This window comes from Tachyglossus aculeatus, chromosome 5, assembly GCF_015852505.1.
Source record: "Tachyglossus aculeatus isolate mTacAcu1 chromosome 5, mTacAcu1.pri, whole genome shotgun sequence".
NCBI lineage: Eukaryota > Metazoa > Chordata > Mammalia > Monotremata > Tachyglossidae > Tachyglossus > Tachyglossus aculeatus.
The window spans coordinates 69,595,848-69,615,655 of NC_052070.1; the positions used below are offsets into that span (position 1 = coordinate 69,595,848).

Below are 19,808 nucleotides of genomic sequence, written 5' to 3' on the forward strand. Positions count from 1 at the left end.
TCTAAAGAAGTGTTCACCTTTTTCCTCCCCATCCTACCAACTCAACCCTTCAGCTCTATGGGACTTACAGGAATTAGAAATGGAGCTAACTCTGTATGCCAATACAGAGACCTAGCGATTCAAGGGGGCAATCTGATGCCCAAAACCTGATTCTTATCTCTCCTCTGGAGTCTTCTGCTTATCATATTCCTCCTGGAGATCCTGACTTTGCAAGCAATTGAGTCTTTCTATCAAATCTTCAATCTTGAGTCTTCAAATCTCTGCTGAACAATAAGGTTTGCTTCACAACAACCCCACTAAAAAAGCCTTAAGCATTCTTTTTATGGTAGCCATGACACCTGCTGATTCTTCTGCTGAGTGCTCTGCCCGACTCTACAAACATCCAGCACAAAGCTTAATTTTTGACGTTTTTCTGTAGTACTGTTTTCCCACGATAAAGGAACTAAAATTTCTACTTACCCCCATAAGTCCACTTTGAGCCTGCAAAAAGACAAGAAAGAACAGGTGAGGTAAATTGGAGCAAGTAAGAGAGTGCAACCCCAGTGAGATGTCTCAGTCTTAAGGTGAATTAAGAAGTATTAAACTTTGTATCTCCTTGTGCCTCAGGGTAGGGAAGGCAAATCCATGTCCTGCTGTTTTCTTCTCTCTCACTCTCTCCCTCTGTCTTCCTCCTTTCTCTGTCCCTCATATCCCAGTCACTACCCAGCTCAGCTTTTTCTCAAACATGCAATGAATTTCCAATAATTTAATTATGGCATTTTGTAGCATCACTAATGGTATTTATTAAACATTCACATTGTGCCAAGCACTGTGCTAAGCACTGAGAGAGTACATGCACTGTGCTAAGTCCCAGGTGGAAGATGCAAGATAATCAGATCAGACCCTAACCCACACAGAGCACATGTCAGTCAATTATGCTTACTGAGTGCTTACAATGTGCAGAGCACTGTACTAAGCACCTGGGAGAGTACAATATAACAAGTTGGTAGACATGCTCCCTGTCCACAACAAGCTTATAGTCTCTGCTCTTCTTTCCTCTTAGAAAATACCACCCCCACTTACACATGAGGAAACTGAGGTCCAGAGAGGTTGTGACTTCCCTGAGGTCACATAGCTGGTCCATGTAAAGACCTGGAATTAGAATTCAGGTCTCCTGAATCCCAGGCCCACCCATCCTCTTTCCACTAGTCCACATCTTCCACTTTCTTCTGAAAAACTTCTGAGGGCATTTTAGGTCACAGACTTCAGAAATGGGCTACTGGATTTTCTACAAGTTTCCCCACTGCAGAACTGGGGGCAAGGGAAAACATCATCCAGGAATAACAGAAGCTTCCTCTGGGCTCCCATCTTTCCCCGCTTCAATCCGCTTGGGTTTGTCACACTGGGGCATATGTTTCAAGTGCACCTGTAGATGCTGAGAGAGGATGGATATTCTGGATCTCTGCTGAGCAGATTCTCTTCTATCAATCTCAGTAGTTTCTAGGGCCAAGGATTCTCTCCTTTAATAAGGCTCTTAGCCTAGGCTGAAGCAACAGCCAAATATTTCAGACACCTCAGAGGCAAGGCTAATGTTAGTGGCTGTTCCCTTTATTTTAGGGATGGTTTCCTGAGAATCACCCTGGACACACCTGGCTGGCTGGGGGTTTGATGCTGGAAGGGAACAGCAATGCAGTTGTATCTCTTACTCTTTGCTCCTTGCTCTTTCCTACAAATTCATCCCTTCTGTGCTCTAGCATTTTTAGTAATAACTCTGGTATTGCGGTAGATATGGGATAATCAAATATAATCTCTGCCCATCATGGGGCTCACAGTCTAAGGTGAGGGAGAATAGGCACTGAATCCCTATTTTACAGAGGAGGAAACTGAGGCCCAGAGAAATTAAGTAACCTGTCCAAGGTCATACAGCCGGCCAGTGGTGGAGCCAGGATTAGAACCCAGGTCTCCTGGCTCTCAGGCCTTTGGTTTTTTCACTAAGCCACATTCCTTTCCCTGTTTCTGACTCTGGGAACAAGAGAGGGCTGGGTAGGAGGAGCCACAGCTCCTCTAAGGAAAGTAATCCTGAGTCAGAAGAAACTCCAACCCAGCTTTGTTTACTGGGGCAGATAGAGATCCCATCAAACCCCGATTTCTTGCTTCCTGAGGTCATGCTTCAGGCCCGGACCTGACATGTACTTTAATTTGGAAACAAGTTTTTGGGGTTCTTGTAACTTGCACAACTTGCACAATCAATACAGGCTTTAAGTTGGGGGAAGCGGAAGGACTGCAACTTAATTATAGCATTTAACTGCTTCCTATGTGCTCAAGCATTGAGCTAAACACTGGGATAGGACTTGGCTCTGCTTTAGTTTATTCAGGTGATTTGAGGCCTGTGGCCAGCCGTATCCCATTTGAACATCTTGTCCCATTCAAGAAAAGTCTCCAAAATCAGAGAAGCAGCATGGCCTAGTGCCTAGAGTGTGGGCCTGGGTTCTAATTCCAGCTCCACCACTTGTCTCCTGTGTGACCTTGGGTAAGTCACTTCACTTTTCTGTGCCTCAGTTATCTCATTTGTAAAATGGGGATTAACACTATAAACCCTATGTGGGACAGGGACTGTGCCCAATCCAATTTTGTCTCCACCCCAGAGCTTAGTACAGTGCCTGGCACATAGTAAGCACATAAGAAATACCATATAATTATTATCTACTTGGTGAAAAAGTGGATTGGCAAAACCCAGGTCATAGGCTGGGGAGACTTTAGAGCTCTCTGTCCTCTGTGAATTCTCTTACCCCTGCTTCGACGCTGAGATGCTGGCCGAACAGCTCAGCTTCCCACAGCAAAGTTCAGTAAAAACTGGTTCAGACAGATTGGGTTTGATTTTGCAGAATGAATTAAAATGTCTCTCCAGGCAGCCACCCGTGCAGGAGGACTACCAAGAGTTTCTTTACCTTGGATTCGATTTTCACCTTTTTCTCTTTTTTCAATGTCCTTCTACTGACATTTCCTCTTTCCTCGTGCTTGGCCTTGGTAATCAGCAGTTCCGAAAAACACAGTGATGAAACCTAGTTCCAGCTCCACCCCTTACCTGCTGTGTGACCTTGGACAAGTCATTTAACTTTTCTGAGCCTGTTTCCTTATCTATAAAATGAGCATAAAATATCTGCTCTCCCCCTTAGAATGTGGGCCCCATGTAGGGCAGAAACTGTGTCCAGTCTATCTTATAACTGATCTAACTTTGAGTCCAGTACTTGGTATATTGCAAGTGTGTAATAAATGCCATTTATCATTATTGTTAACATCATTACTACTATTATTACCCCAATATAATCCTCAACATAGAAAAGTAAAACATGAATTTATGCTTTGCTCTGTCCCTCCAAAGTCAACATGCTTTTAGTGTTCTTAGGCTCTGAGGCTACTTTGAACTAAAGGGGCAGTAAAATAAATAAAATGAAAATGGTGTTCCTCAAATACAAGGGCAATTTCTTGAAATTTACTCATGCTGTCCATCCCGAGACAAAGAACAAACTCTTTCAAGCTCCTCCCTTCCCCCAACCCTTCCCCCACTACACACACAAAAACAAAACAAAACCTCTCAATCTCCCTGTGACCCCTCTTTGGGGGAATTAAAATGTCACTTTTAACTCAGTCTCTTTGGGACGGGACCTGGATTCTCAACTGTGGCTCCAACCACTAGAGTGGAAGGAAAAGTTCCAGGGAACAACAGCTTCTACTGCGAGACAAATCAACTCTAAAAGAGAGGGATTTTTTTTGAAGGAAAAGGAGAATTACTACACATTCCTTTAGGCACAGTTTATATAGCCTTTTATGTGATGGATTCCTTAGCCCCTTTGTTTCTGCCCTCCTCTCTCTGCCACTGTCTCTTTTTCTCTTTCACACACACAATCACACACACTCACCCTTCCCAGCACGTGGCAGGTAATACCAAGCACTGAGTGTTCTAAGTCAGTTACAAACCCACTGAATGCCAAGTCTCCCTGCATGGCAAGTGACTGGACTAATTCCCATTTGCCTGCTCCACGGGATTTTCCCCTGGTGTTGAATGGATTTTTCAGCTGATTGTTCCCTCTTCTCCAGTTCCCTTCAACTCTCTGCTCCCCACTGCTCCCTCAGACTGACCATTGCTGTAAACCCCTCTCTTGCCCAGCCCCGCTGACACGGGTCCTAAATTCATCCTCAAAACCAAAGCCGTCCTGGAGAAGCACACAATCCATCCAGATGGAAGAGAAGCGGTACAGCTTCCTGGCATCCTTCTCCCTCTCCAAAAATTAACTTGAGAACCTGCTTGGCAATGTGGTGGTTCAGCAGAATGCACTGACCCTTACCTGGGGGGGTGAGGGGGAGCCCACTGTTGGGTAGGGACTGTCTCTATATGTTGCCAACTTGTCCTTCCCAAGCGCTTAGTACAGTGCTCTGCCCACAGTAAGCACTCACTAAATACGATTGATTGATTGAGGGTGGGGAGAGGGTTTCCCTTGACCACAAACTGCTGTTGTTGAACTTTGCAAAGGGCCAGAGAAGCCCTCCCTCAAGGGGGGAAAAATGGGGAGAGGGGAAAACGGGGACCCTGTTCAGAGAGGGAATGCACACAAACTGGCTCTGCTTTTCCAAGGAAAAAGTTTGCACCCTGGATTCCTCTCCCTTCCAAGAAAAGCATCTGCTTCCAAAGTGCTCTTAGGAGAGGCCCCCCCTTCTCCTGAAGACAAAGGCAGAATGTTACCGTTAAAGGGAGCTGAAGTTGCTGTCTGAGCCTCGAAGAGGATGAGCAGGGTGGCCCCAGCCAGGCGGAGGCCCGGAGCTGCCATCTCCTGCGAAGCGCTCCGCCGGGGAGCTCGCACGCTCCTCGAGGTCGTCCTCTCTCTGCTCCGGACAAAAACCTCTGCTGGAACCAGCTGCAAAAAGAGCCAGCCGATGACCACGTGTTTGCAGAAGCAGGAGAGAGAGAGAGAGGGAAAAAAAAAAGAACAGGAGAGAGCTGCAATCAACCTTCAGACTCTCAGCTCCTTTGGGGCTGTTTCTTTTTCTTTTTATAGGGGACCTCTCCAAGACGCAGCCCCAAATAAATGATGTAACCGCCCAGCCAAAGAAAACCCAGCCTCCCCGGGAACCAATTTCTGGAAAATCGCAATCCCACGGATCTCCCCCTTTCCCCGGGGCTCGCTGACGGGATGGGGTGGTTGCCAAGACGCTTCCCAACTAATCTGAGGGTGGAGAGAGAATAGCTGATGAGCACTCAATAAGTGCGATTGAATGAATGAATCAATGGCTTATTCTCTTACAATACCTCCAAGGTGTATCTAATGCTTTTTATCAATCTTTTAGACTGTGAGCCCACTGTTGGGTAGGGACTGTCTCTATATGTTGCCAACTTGTACTTCCCCAGCGCTTAGTACAGTGCTCTGCACACAGTAAGTGCTCAGTAAATACGATTGATTGATTGACGCTCGAGAGTTGTGGCAGAATTGGGACCGGAATTTATGATCTCGAACTACCAGACTCAGGTTCTTCCCACTTTTCTGTGATCTTTCCCTTTCTTCTGCTCTTGTCATTCTGTGCCGGGAGGAACCTCAGTGGTTGTCTATGGGAAATCAATGGGCTACTCTGTTTTGTTTGGGTGAGGATCTGTGCCTCAGTTACCTCATCTGTAAAATGGGGATTAAAGACTGTGAGCCTCATGTGGGACAGGGACTGTGTCCAACTTTATTAGCTTGTATCTGCCCCAGTGCTTAGTACAGTAGCTGGCACATAGTAGGCAGTTAGCAAATAACATAAAAAAGGATGTAATCTAGGAAACCAGGCAGCTGGTAGCACTGACATCTCCTGTCTGTTATGCAAAACCTAGGTCTCGTATTGCTCTTTGGGTTGTTTCAAAATTCTTTAGGTCTTCCTTTTTTTTAATGGTATCTATTAAGCCCATACTATGTGCCAACCACTATATGAAACACTGGAGTAGATACAAAATAACCTCAACCTTGATTATCTTGTATCCACCTCCAGTGCTTAGTATAGTGACTGGTGCATAATAAGCACTTAATAAATATTAAAAAACAAACAAAAAAGGCAGGTTGGACCCAGTCCCTCAGCCACTTGGGGCTCACAGTTTAAATAAGTAGAACAGAGTCAGAGTTATTCCCCATTTTATAGATGAGGTAACTGAGGCAACAGAAAAGTTAATTGATTTGCCCAAGGCCACCCAGTAGATTTGTGGCGGGGCTGAGATTAGAACTCAGGTCCTCTGACCCCCAGGCATGTGCACTTTCCATTAGGCAGCTCTGCTTCTCCTTGGTCAAGTGCCTTGGCTATTTTAACTCTGTCAAATTACTGCAGAGTCAAATTACTGCAGTTTGTGTTGGCAGTTCCGCAAGAGGGTTCCTCCTTAAGGGCAGGGATTGTATTTTTTTTACTATTAGTACTCTCCCAAGCATCTAGTACAGTGCTCTGCACATAGCAAGTGCTAATTAAGTGCTTTTAATGGATTGATTGTTTGGGTCCTGTAACTATTCAACAGAGTTACAGCTAGCTGTACCTTCCACTCCTGAGCATAAATCAGGGCTAATAATAAATCAGGGATGGTTGTAGAGTTCTTTATCCTGTACCAGAGTAAGGCTTAGTAATAATTTTTAGAATCCATTAAGCATTTTGAAATCCTTATATGAAAGAGGCAATCATTACTGGAAGCATTTTCAGATGGTTCCATGACAACAGATTTGACCTTGCTGTCTCATTGGCTGTTCTTGTCTGAGAAGTCAAGGAAGAGGTATAGTATCACAGCCACACAGGCCAGTTACGTCCTAAGGAAAAGTAATATTATTATTACTATTATCGAAAATACCACCTGGGTCAATATTAATACCATTAATTTGTTTCAAATAATCAATGTAGGAGTGGAAAGGAGCTACAGAAACCTATAGGAGAGTATTTAGAATGAAATAGCAGTTAGGAGGTTGCTTTGGAGATATGGTAGGAAGGGTGGGAAAGAGGGGATGAGATGTGTGTCTTTCTATCTGCCTCTGTCTTTCCCATTCTGTTCTTTACTTAATTGCTCATCAGCTACAAGAGGGGAGTGGGTGCACAAAAAGTCTTTTCAGGGATTTTATTATTATTATTTTTTGCTTTCTTAGGGTAACAAAGAGTCACCAGAGAAAGCAGAAATGGTGATGAAATGCAACAGCTTCCAAAGGACATTTTTTGAGTTTAGTAGCAAGGAGCTCCAAGAACACCAGACCAAACCGAACCTGTTTGAATCCAAGTGAGTAACAGAAGGGTGAACTCCAAGGGGATGCTTTAGCAGAAATTCTAGCACCTGCTAGGCCTTGATTTCTGAGGGCAAAGTGTTAGACCTCGCGGCCTTGGACAGAGCTGTGGTCAGCTAATAAGCCACCTAATCTCTGTCAGCGGAGAAAGTGGGCTTCTGGCAAATGCCTTTCCCGACCTTGTGCTGTTGGGCAATCGGGAGTAATTGTAGCCACTGAGGGGTTGGATCAGAAGGACTTGGGTTCTAATACTGGCCCTGCAACTTGTCAGCTGTGTGATCCTGGTCAAGTCACTTAACTTCTCTGTGCTTTAGTTCCCTCATTTGTAAAATGGAGATTAAGACTCTGAGCCCCATGTGGGACAAGGACCATGTTCAACCCAATTTGCTGTATCAGTAATAATAATAATAACAATTGTGTTATTTATTAAGTGCTTACTATGGACCAGGCACTGTACTAAACACTGGGGTGGATAAAAGCCTGGCATATAGTAAGCGCTTAACAAATGCTACAGTTATTGTTATTAGAAAGGTGTGCTGGAGAACGAACCCTGTAAACCTTAAATTTTGGGATGAAGCTCATATGTCAGGGGATACAATATGATCTGGAAGTGTCTGCAAACTCCAAGCAGTTGCAACTCTGGGTCTTTGTGAGCCGGGTCTTTGTGACCCAGTTCTTAGGGGAAGAATCTTGTTCTGCTTTTTCTCCCAAGCACCTCCAATACAAGTAATAATAATAATAATAATGGCATTTATTAAGCACTTACTATGTGCAAAGCACTGTTCTAAGCACTGGGGAGGTTACAAGGTGATCAGGTTGCCCCAGTGGGGGCTCGCTGTCTTAATCCCCATTTTGCAGATGAGGTAACTGAGGCACAGAGAAGTTAAGTGACTTGCCCAAAATCACACAGCTGACAAGTGGCAGAGCTGGTATTTGAACCCATGACCTCTGACTCCAAAGCCCGTGCTCTTTCCACTGAGCCACGCTGCTTCTGCAGCTCTGCCCCTCACACCCCCAGATTGATCCCTGGCTTTTCAAGTGAAAGGATCAGATTGGAAGGTTCTTGGATTGAAAGGAACTTGGATTGACAATAATAATAATGGCATTTGTTAAGTGCTCACTATGTGCCAGGAATTGTTCTAAGGTCTGGGGTGGATACAAGCTAATTAGGTTGGACACGGTCCCTGTCCCACACGATGCTCACAGTCTTAATCCCCATTTTACAGATGAGGTAACTGAGGCACAGAGAAGTGAAGTAACTTACCCAAGGTCACACAGCAGACAAGTGGTGGAGCAGGGATTAGAACCCACATCCTCTGACTCCCAAGCCCAGGCTCTTGCCACTTGGCCATGCTGCTTCCATATGAGACAGAAAGGCCTTTCTGTCTCAATTGGAACTTACATCAATCAATCAATCGTATTTATTGAGCGCTTACTGTGTGCAGAGCACTGTACTAAGCGCTTGGTAAGTACAAGTTGGCAACATATATACATCATGACCTCTTTTCAGCTTGTCCAGTAAAATACGCATTCTTTTTAATTTTATTGTATTTGTATTGTATTGTAATTGTATTTGTTAAGTGCTTATTATGTGTCAAGCACTGTACCAAACTCTGGAGTAGGTCCAAGATAACCGTGTTGGACATGATCCCTGTCCCACTTAGGACTCAGCATCTTAAATCCCCATTTTCCAGATGAGGTAACTGAGGCACAGAGAAGTGAAGTGATTTGCCTAAGGTCACACAGCAGATAAGTGGCAGAGGCGGAATTGGAACCCAGGTCCTCTGACTCCCAGTCCCGTGCTCTTTCCAATAGGCCACGCCTCTTTTACATTCTTGTAAAATGTCCATCATTGTCTATTAACCCTAGGGACCCTTATTGTTGTTCTGAGTGATGGGCTGCGTGCTCCCCTGTAAGAAGCATCTGGGGATTGATTCCTACTCCCTCTTATTTAGACTGTGAGTCCCATATGGGACAGGGATTGTGTCCAAACTGATTAACATGTACCTTCCCCAATGTTTAGAACAGGGCTGGGCAAATAGTAAGTGCTTAATAAGTATTATTATTGTTATGCATCACACAGAACTCAGCAAACTTGTTCTCCACCGGTTGCCTCTGTGTAGCTAGATATCTGAGCCCTTTCCAGTAAACAACCCGCCTGCCAAAGGTAGCAGTCAGTGAACTAGGAACCGAACGTTCTTGAGCAGCTGAGCAACAGAATCAGAGTCCAACAACAGATTTCTCATTGTAATAATGACCCCTGTGGTCAAATGGAGAAATCAGGCAAAAGAGATGACTCCGTATCCATGGAAACATTCATCAGGGAAACAGAGGATGCCTCCGCCTGTCCTCCAGGTCTTGGAAACATTTCAGGTTTGGTTCTTATCTTCTTATCTTATCTTGGTTCTTCATCCCCCTAGCCTAGAATGCCCTCCCTCCCAACATCCGCCAAGCTAGCTCTGTTCCTCCCTTCAAGGCCCTACTGAGAGCTCACCTCCTCCAGGAGGCCTTCCCAGACTGAGCCCCCTCCTTCCTCTCCCCCTCGTCTTCCTCTCCATCCCCCCGTCTTACCTCCTTCCCTTCCCCATAGCACCTGTATATATGTATATATGTTTGTACATATTTATTACTCTATTTATTTATTTATTTATTTATTTATTTATTTATTTTACTTGTACATATCTATTCTATTTATTTTATTTTGTTAATATGTTTGGTTTTGTTCTCTGTCTCCCCCTTCTAGACTGTGAGCCCACTGTTGGGTAGGGACTGTCTCTATATGTATAGTACAGTGCTCTGCACACAGTAAGCGCTCAATAAATACAATTGATTGATTGATTGATTGATTCTTATGAGAGCCAACAGTAGCCTCTTCCCCTGTAGTTGACGGTTGTTGCAAAATCTCCCCAGCAGCTGCTCTACAGGCACGGAGTGTCAACTGGAGGCTTAAAATTTAGAGTGGATGAGTTGATTTCAATTTTGGCCTACCGATTCCTCCCAAATTAAAAACTGGATTCTAATAAGGAGCCTTGAGTTCCAATTCCAGCTTTATCCCTAGCCCACTCTGTGGCCCTAGGCAATCAATCAGAAGTACTTATTGAACACTTAGTGCAGTGCTCTGTGCTTGGGAGAATACAATTATGGTAAAAGACAGGATCTCTGCTCTCAGGGAATTTTATAATCACCAGTTTACGCCAAGGAGTGTAAGCTCCTTGTGGGTAGGGAATGTGTAACTCTGCTGTTCTGTACTTCCCAAGCACCTAGTACAGTACACCATAACAAGTAGGTGCTCAATAATGTTGTTACTACTACTATTACTACTACTACAAAAGGGACGACTCCCCTTTAGATTGTCACACTAGTCCTTTTCTTCCACAGTTTCTTCATTTGTAAATTGAGGATAACAGCATAATTGATCCTTAGTTACTTTTGGTATTTATGAACTGCTTACTATGAATGAAGTGCTGGAGTAGATGCAAGATAATAATAATTATATGGTATTTGTTAAGCTCTTACTATGCACCAGGCATTGTACTAGGCGCTGCAGTCGATACAAGTGAATCAGGTTGGACGCAGTCCTTGTCCCATGTAGGGCTCACAGTCTCAATCCCCATTTTATAGATGAAGTAACTGAGGCACAGATAGGTAAAGTAACTTACCCAAAGTCACACATCAGACAAGTGGTGGAGCTGGATTAAGAACCCATAACCATCTGATGCTCAGGCCCACTCCATCCACTGAGCCATGCAGCCCTGTCCCACGCTGGCTCACAGTCAAAAAAGTATGGAGAGCAGGTATCTTATCCTCGTTTGACAATTGAGGAAACTGAGGCTCAGAGAGGTTAGGTGAGTTGCCAAAAGTCATATAGCAGGCCAGTGGCAGAGCTGGAATTAAAGCTCTGGATTGCTGACTTCCCATCCCAGCCTCTTTTCATTACACCATCCTGCTTAAGGAAAGAACAGAATGGGAAAGAAAGAATATAGCAGAAAATGAATATATATATGTATATATTTTCCTGAATAATATATTAACACATATATTTTTCTTTAAAGAGAGGGGAAAAGCAAAAGAAAGCATGGGAACGGGGGAATACAGCAGAAAAGGAAAAATGTACGTATAAAGTGATGGGGAAAGGCAAAAATAGAGGCCAAAATAAACCCCCAAAATGATAAGGGAAAGACATGAAAGAGTCAGAACACAAAAATATCAAATTAAATTTAATTCTAAATTTAAATCACATTTAAAATCAAGAAAGAGCTAGAACCCAGAAAAACCACATTAAGGGAAATGCAAGAAAAGATCAGTAAAAATGGAAGAAATATAAAAGGTTCAATCAATCAATGGTATTTATTGAATGCTTACTGTATGCAGAATACTGTAAAAGGAGAAAATAGGAAGAAGAAGAAGGAGAAGAAACATGAGAAAAGATCAAGAAATATTGAGGAAAGGAAAATTTGGGAGACCAAGCATGATCATTAAATGAAAGAGAAGGAAAAAGGAAAGGAAAAGGACAAGAAAAAGTGGAGAGTTAAAGTGGCAGAAAAAGATACGGGGGTTGCAAAGTGGAGGAATGTGTGTGGGTAGAGTAGGGAGGTGAATGTGGTTGATGGATCACTGAGGAAAAGAGGAGGGTGGATTTCAGAGAATAGTCCGTTTGGGGTTTTAGTGATACAGTGAGTTCTGCTGTAAATTCAGCAATTGTACACTTGAAGAACATTATGTTACAGGAAGAAATGGATTATAATAACCACTGACTCAGTGAGAATTAATGGTCTGGTTAGAAGATACCACCATGACTGATTATTTTTGATCCAAATTCCTATATAACCATGTCCACTTACAGCAGCATGCTAATACACCCTGGCCACTCATTGCTATATTACTGACTTAGAAATGTACAGCTAGAAAAGCACAAAGAGACACAAAATACTGTTATGATACAGAACAACAAGGCCGAGACAGAGGCTGGGAAATGGAGTAGCAGCCGACCTTGACCGACTCCGTAATGCTTATGTGCACTATGATTTCTTCCTACACTGAATCTACCTGCACCAACGTGGATCGTATTCAACCCAGAGCAGACAGAACAGTCCTGAAAGAACATCAGGTTATATCCAAATTGGGTAATAAAATATGCATATGTCAGAAATGACTGTATTTATGGCGGCATTTGCCCCACCTAGGATTTAATGTTAAATCCTTGGTCCTGGGAATTATATGAATGTCACTCCGTGTGCTTATTATCTCCACCGCTGGCTTTATGATCATTGCATCATTCAGATTTCAAAAATTTACTGTCATTCATTAATTCTCTGTAGTGTCTCTGTAATTTGGTTAAAACCCTATCTGGAAGACACCCCTCTGGGAAATCCCAACCCATAGAGGAGAGGTGTCCCACACTGAACTTGAGAAAATCATGTCACTTTTAGAAACCAATTATTGTTCACCTGCTCAGTGACAGAGGCCAAGTAGACACAGTTGAGATTAAAAGGGGCTGTAGCCATTATGTACATATCCAGATACTGCCCTGCTTCCCCTATTTGTAATTTATTATAATGTCTGCCTATCCCTCTAGATTGTAAATTCCTAGAGAGCAGGGATTATGTCTACCAACTCTGTTGTACTTTCCCAAGAATGTAACACAGTGCTCTGCAAACAGCTCACTCAATAAAAGTCATCGATTGAGGGTAGTTCTTCAGTTTGACAATGACACTGTTGACGATGAAATGGCATCCAAGAGTGTCTTTGAGAGAGAAGCACTATAATATAGTTCCAACATACTACTCAATACAGTGTTTTGTCATTGATGGTACCCCCATCTCAGAATAAAAGGAAATGAACCTGGAAATCTGGTCAATCTCAGACGGTTTCTAATTAAAATTTAGGCATACTCGGTTTCAATTATCAAATTTAAATATGCTGAAGGTGTCTGATGGTTTTCTCATTCCTTTTTTATGGTATTTGATATGTGTTTATTTTGTGCCAGACACTGTACTAAGTGCTGGGGTAGCTACAAGCTAATCAGGTTGGACACAGTTCATATAATAATAATACTAATAATGGCATTTATTAAGCACTTACTTTGTGCAAAGCATTGTTCTAAGCGCGGTTCATATCCCACAAGGGGCTTACAGTCTTGATCCCCTTTTTACAGATGAGGGAACTGAGGCACAGAGAAGGTAAGTGATTGCTTAAGGTTACACCGCTGACGTGGAAGTGCTAGGATTAGAACCCAGGTCCTTCTGATTCCCAGGTCTGTGCCCTATCCACTAGTCCATGCTGTTTCTCACTTCACACTCCAAGCAAATAATGATGCCTTTGCTTTATGATAAAGTGGGATTGTTTATGGCAAAAAATTCCTCTAATGAGCCTGCTCTAACCATGGTGAATCAAGTTGGTAATAAGACACCGGAAAATAGGCAATATTTTGTATACCTGGGGAAGAAAATTTCCACAGAAAGTCTACATCCCATCAAATGTACAAAAGCAGCCTTCTGGATGATCAAGTGAGGCAACATTGGCTCTGAAAACATAATTATGGCTGAGAAGGCAGCCATAATTCTTCCCCTCGCTGATCAGAGCTGACGTATGGATCTTGTGCAGATGCAACTTAAGATGCAGAGAAAGAGAAATCATTGCTAATAATAATAATTGGGCTATTTACTAAGTCCTTATTGTCCCAGGTACTGCACTGAGAGCCGGGGTGGATCCAAGCAAATCAGAGTGGACACAGTCCCAGTTCCACAAGGGGCTCACAGTCTCAAGCCCCATTTTCCAGATGAGATAACTGAGGCCCAGAGAAGTGAACTGACTCACCCAAGGTCACACAGCAGACAAATGGTGGAGCCGGCATTAGAACCCACCACCTTCTGATATGCTCTATCCCCTATGCCATGCTGCTTCTACCTGTGGCAGGTAGTCTTTGACTCAGATGGGGGGACCAGCATCAATATGGACACCCTCTTCCAGGCCCAAACTACAAGAATCAAGGCAGGGTTAAACCCCGGGTGGACCGAACCTGCGATCAGAAAGCTTGTGCCTCGGCTCCCAAGCCAGGCTTCTTCCCATCTTGAAACCTTGACCAAAGATTATTTCTCAGGGAAGAATAATGCGATGTGAAGCATCCAGCTTTTTGAAACCTTTCCCTGTTAGAGAAGAGGCAGAGAGAGAACAGTAAAAGCAGCCTGGTGTGGCGGATAGAACACGGGCATGGGAGTCAGAGGTCATGGGTTCTAATCCCGGCTCTGCTACTTGTCTGCTGTGTGAAATGGGGATTCACTTCACTTCTCTGGGCCTCAGTTACCTCATCTGTGAAATGGGGATTGAGACTGTGAGTCCACAAAAGACAGGGACTGTGTCCAGCCTGATTTGCTTGTAACCACCCCAGCACTTAGTACAGTATCTGGCATAAAGTAAGCACTTAACAAATACCACAATTATTATTATTACTATTATTATTATTATTATTATTAGTAGTAGTAGTAGTAGTAGTAGTAGTAGTAGTAGTAGTAGTAGTAGTAGTAGTGTAGCAATGGAACAAACTAGAATTTGGGGGATACATTTAAGCTCAAAGTAATCCAGCTAAGAATTCAGGATACGAATTCTGGCACCTCAAACCCTGATCCACTGCACACAGACCTGTGCATCTCTGATTTCTGGAGGGACAGGAATACAGGGAGAAGTAGAGAATCCTTTCCAATATTCCTATCTAGCTATCCTCTAGACTGTAAGATCTTTGTGGGCAGGGAACCTATCAATTCTGTATATTGTACTCTCCTTAGTGCTTAGTACAATGGTCTCCACCCACTAAGTGCTCAATAAATACCATTGATTGACTGATGCTTCCTTTGCCCTTGCTTCATACATTAGTCTCTCAGTGGTAAAATCCCATCAGGTCCCCTTCCAGTTCTTCTACTGTGGGGGGAGGGAAGAGCAAATCAATCAATTAATTAGTAGTATTTATTGAGCAACTTCTGCCTCCTGAGTAAATAACTAGCTAACTAAACACTTGGGAGAATTTAAAAGAGATAAGAGGCAGGATCCCTGCCCTTGAGGAGGAGGTAGGTAGACAAAAAATTATTTTTGTCTTGTCATGCCATTGAGTCATTTCTGAACCATAGCGACGGCACGGACACATCTCTCCCAGGACGCCTCGCTCTCCATCTGCAGTCATTCTGGCAGTGTATCCTTAGAGTTTTCTTGGTAAAAAACAGAAATGGTTTACCATTGCCTCCTTCCACCCAGTAAAGTCTCCACCCTCGACTCTCTCCCATGCCGCTGGGTGAGTTTTTACTTGTAGCAGATTGCCTTCCATTCACTAGCCTTTGCCCAAGCTAGGAATGGAATGGGTAGGCATCTGCTTGACTCTCCCTCCATAGCCAAGACTGGTAGAGAACTGGAAACTCTCCAGGTGCGACCCTGAGAGGGCCAGAACCATTAACAGATAAGATAAGAAAGAAAATGGGATGATGGATAAGTGAAGAAGTGCTTAAATAGTCATAGTAGGTAGGAAAAGTGATGCATATGAAATAACTATGGTTTTGAAATGGTAGTTCAGAAAATATGATGTCGAGAAAATTAATTGGGGACTGTCTCCTGGAGAAGATGGGATTTCAGGAGGGTTTTGTAGCGAGGAGAGCTCTGGTCTGGCAGGTTTGAGGAGGAAGGGAGTTTCAGGCAGAATCAATCAATCAATCAATCATATTTATTGAGCGCTTACTGTGTGCAGAGCACTGTACTAAGCGCTTGGGAAGTACAAGTTGACAGAAGGAAAGGTGCAAGCAAGGAGCTGGATATGGTGGAATCAATCAATCAATCAATTGTATTTATTGAGTGCTTATTGTGTGCAGAGGCCTGTACTAAGCACTTGGGAGAGTACAATGTAACAGAGTTGGTAGACATGTTACTTGTAAACCATGAGCTTACAGTCTAAAAAGGGATACAGACATTACAGAAATGAGAAGCAGCGTGGCTCAGTAGAAAGAGCAAGGGCTTTGGAGTCAGAGGTCATGGGTTCAAGTCCCAGCTCCGCCAATTGTCAGCTGTGTGACTTTGGGCAAGTCACTTCACTTCTCTGTGCCTCAGTTCCCTCATCTGTAAAATGGGGATTAAGACTGTGAGCCCTCTGTGGGACAACCTGATCACCTTGTAACCTCCCCAGAGGTTAGAACAGTGCTTTGCACATAGTAAGTGCTTTATAAATGCCATCATCATCATCATCATCATCATCATTACTATAAAAAATAAATTATGGTTATGTACATAAATGCTTTGGGGTTGAGAGAGGGGTGAATAAAGGGAGGTAGAATCAAGAACAAGGGGCAGTGCCTGGGAGGAGTGTAAGGCTGGACTGGTGAGATGATCTCCACCCACCAAACCTGAGAACTAATATGGTTTTTGGCAACTATTAAGCCTCTCGCCAACCATGTTCTTTAGCCGGAGGCCAGGCTCAGCAGGTCAGCAATGTCCTGGGGAGAGCACATTCCTTAAACGGTAGTTGACAACTTCCATGGTGCCTGTCCTGTAAAGCATAACTGCCTCACAAGGCCAGAGGAGGGTGAGAATCAGCATGGCCTAGTGGAAAGAGTCCACGCCTGGGAGTCAGAGGATATGGGTTCTAATCCCAGCTCTGCCACTTGTCTGCTGTGTCTGCTAGCACAAGACACTTAACTTTTTCATGCCTCAGCTACCGCATCTGTAAACTGGGGATTATTATTTTTACTAGTAGTAATAATAATTATGGTACTTGTTAAGTGCATCAGCCTTCTCTCTGATCTCCCATCCTCGTGTCTCTCCCCACTTCAATCCATACTTCGTGCTGCTGCCCGGATTGTCTTTGTCCAGAAACGCTCTGGGCATATTACTCCCCTCCTCAAAAATCTCCAGTGGCTACCAATCAATCTGCGCATCAGGCAGAAACTCCTCACCTTCGGCTTCAAGGCTGTCCATCACCTCGCCCCCTCCTACCTCACCTCCCTTCTCTCCTTCTCCAGCGCAGCCCGCACCCTCCGCTCCTCTGCCGCTAACCTCCTCACTGTGCCTCGTTCTCGCCTGTCCCGCCGTCGACCCCCTTCCCACGTCATCCCTCGGGCCTGGAATGCCCTCCCTCTGCCCATCCGCCAAGCTAGCTCTCTTCCTCCCTTCAAGGCCCTGCTGAGAGCTCACCTCCTCCAGGAGGCCTTCCCAGACTGAGCCCCTTCCTTCCTCTCCCCCTCGTCCCCTTCTCCATCCACCCCATCTTACCTCCTTCCCTTCCCCACAGCACCTGTATATATGTATATATGTTTGTATATATTTATTACTCTATTTATTTATTTATTTATCTTGTACATATCTATTCTATTTATTTTATTTTGTTAATATGTTTGGTTTTGTTCTCTGTCTCCCCCTTCTAGACTGTGAGCCCGCTGTTGGGTAGGGACTGTCTCTATGTGTTGCCGACTTGTACTTCCCAAGCGCTTAGTACAGTGCTCTGCACACAGTAAGCGCTCAATAAATATGATTGATTGATTGATTAAGTGCACTCTTCTAAGCAATGGGGTAGGTACAAGTTAATCAGGTTGGACATTGCCCCTGTCCCACATGGGGCTCACACTCTTAAATCCCCATTTTACAGATGAGGTAACTGAGGCCCAGAGAAGTTAAGTGACTTGCCAAGGTCACACAGAGGACATGTGGCGGAGCCGAGAATAGAACTCACATCCTTCTGACTCCCAAGCCTGTGCTCTATCCATTAAGCCATTCTGCTTGAGAATGGGAGCCCTACATGGGACACTGACTGTGTCCATCCTGATTATGTTATATCTACCCCAGAGTTTTAGTACAGTGCCTGGCACATAGTAAGTGCTTAACAAATACAATTTTTTTCAAAACAAGGAACTGCCCTACTGAGAGCACTGTACTAAGCGCTTGGGAAGTCCTCCCCCTGGCTTGGAATACCCTCCCTCCGCACATCCGCCAAGCTGGCTCTCTCCCTCCCTTCAAAGCCCTACTGAGAGCTCACCTCCTCCAGGAGGCCTTCCCAGACTGAGCCCCCTCCTTCCTCTCCCCCCTCCATCTCCCCCACCCTACCTCCTTCCCCTCCCCACAGCACCTGTATGTATGTTTGTACAGATTTATTACTCTATTTTACTTGTACATATTTACTATTCTATGTATTTTATTGTGTTAATATTTTTTGCTGTCTGTCTCCCCCTTCTAGACTGTGAGCCCGCTGTTGGGTAGGGACCGTCTCTATACGTTGCCAACTTGTACTTCCCAAATGCTTAGTACAGTGCTCTGCACACAGTAAGTGCTCAATAAATACGATTGAATGAATGAATATGTTTGTACAAATTTATTACTCTATTTTACTTGTACATATTTACTATTCTATATATTTTATTTTGTTAATATGTTTTGTTTTGTTGTCTGTCTCCCCATTCTAGACTGTGAGCCTGCTGTTGGGTAGGGACCGTCTCTAGATGTTGCCAACTTGTACTTCCCAAGCGCTTAGTACAGTGCTCTGCACACAGTAAGTGCTCAAAGAATATGAATGAATGAATGAATTAACAACATGTTTGAGGAAAACTGGCAGTTATGCTCTGATCCAAATGTTAGGCATGTTGAGAAGTTGTCAGCAGCACTTACTCAGGGCTTTTTTCCATTTCGACCTCTGTTTGTACAGGACTGGAGGGTGAGCCTCCACTTAGTCTGTCCTACAGCCAGAGGGTTTGGCTTTGTGGGCTGTGTTGTGCTGAGTTATTAGCTTTTACAGTTAACCAAAGGCTGTGCATGCGGGTGCAAGACTCTTGGTTTTCATTGCATACACTCACCACCAAGTTTCCCAACAGTCTAATCAAGCTGCTCTTAATTGGCCAAAGACCAAAATCTTCTAAAATCCAAATTCCTCCTTAACCCTGAGAAAGGTACCTGGTATCCCTGCGTGGTTTAGTGGAAAGAGCACAGGCTTGGGAGTCAGAGGTCGTGGGTTCTAATCCCGGCTCCTCCACATGTCAGCTGTGTGACTTTGGGCAAGTTACTTCACTTCTCTGGGCCTCAGGTACCTCATCTGTAAAATGGGGATTAAGACTGTGAGCCCCACGTGTGACAACCTGATTGCATTGTATCTACCCTAGCGCTTAGAACAGTGCTTGGCACATAGTAAAGGGCTTAACAAATGCCATTATTATTATTAAATTAGCACAGCAACAATGGCCAAAACTAATCTGTTGCTGCCAAGCTTAAAGGGACTTCACTGTTAGAGATAACAATCGTGCAGTGGGTATAATTATGTGTGTATATGTACTCACAGAGATATCTTTCTAAGTGTATGTGTGTGTGTTTATATACACAGAGTAGTATGGCCAGGTGGAAAGAGCACAGTCTGCGAGTCAGAAGATCTGGGTTCTAATTCCGGCTTCACCACTTACCTGTTGTGTGACCTTGGGAGAGTCACTTAACTTCTCTGAACCTCAGTTCTCTCCTCTGCTAAATGGGGATTCAATACCCGCTCTGTAAGACTGTGAGCCCCATGTAGGATCTGATGATCTTGCACACACCCCAGCACTTAATACA

At 44.0% G+C, this 19,808-nt stretch overlaps 1 protein-coding gene and 1 non-coding gene across 2 annotated transcripts in view; both read right to left on the minus strand.

Moving 5' to 3' along the window:
- Positions 1–4,962, minus strand: part of CA12 (carbonic anhydrase 12) — an 80,768-nt gene extending 75,806 nt beyond the window's left edge. The window contains exons 1-2 of the mRNA XM_038746462.1: positions 4,721–4,962; positions 460–480 (exon numbers count right to left, since the gene is read on the minus strand). Coding sequence (XP_038602390.1) covers positions 460–480; positions 4,721–4,805 — 106 coding nt within the window. The 5' untranslated portion in view covers positions 4,806–4,962. The remainder of the gene's footprint in view (positions 1–459; positions 481–4,720) is intronic.
- A 10,582-nt stretch (positions 4,963–15,544) lies between these two features.
- On the minus strand, positions 15,545–15,681 carry LOC119928986. Its single transcript, XR_005451130.1, has one exon. It is a non-coding gene; the product is annotated as a small nucleolar RNA SNORA7 (small nucleolar RNA).
- Positions 15,682–19,808: the final 4,127 nt, after the last annotated feature.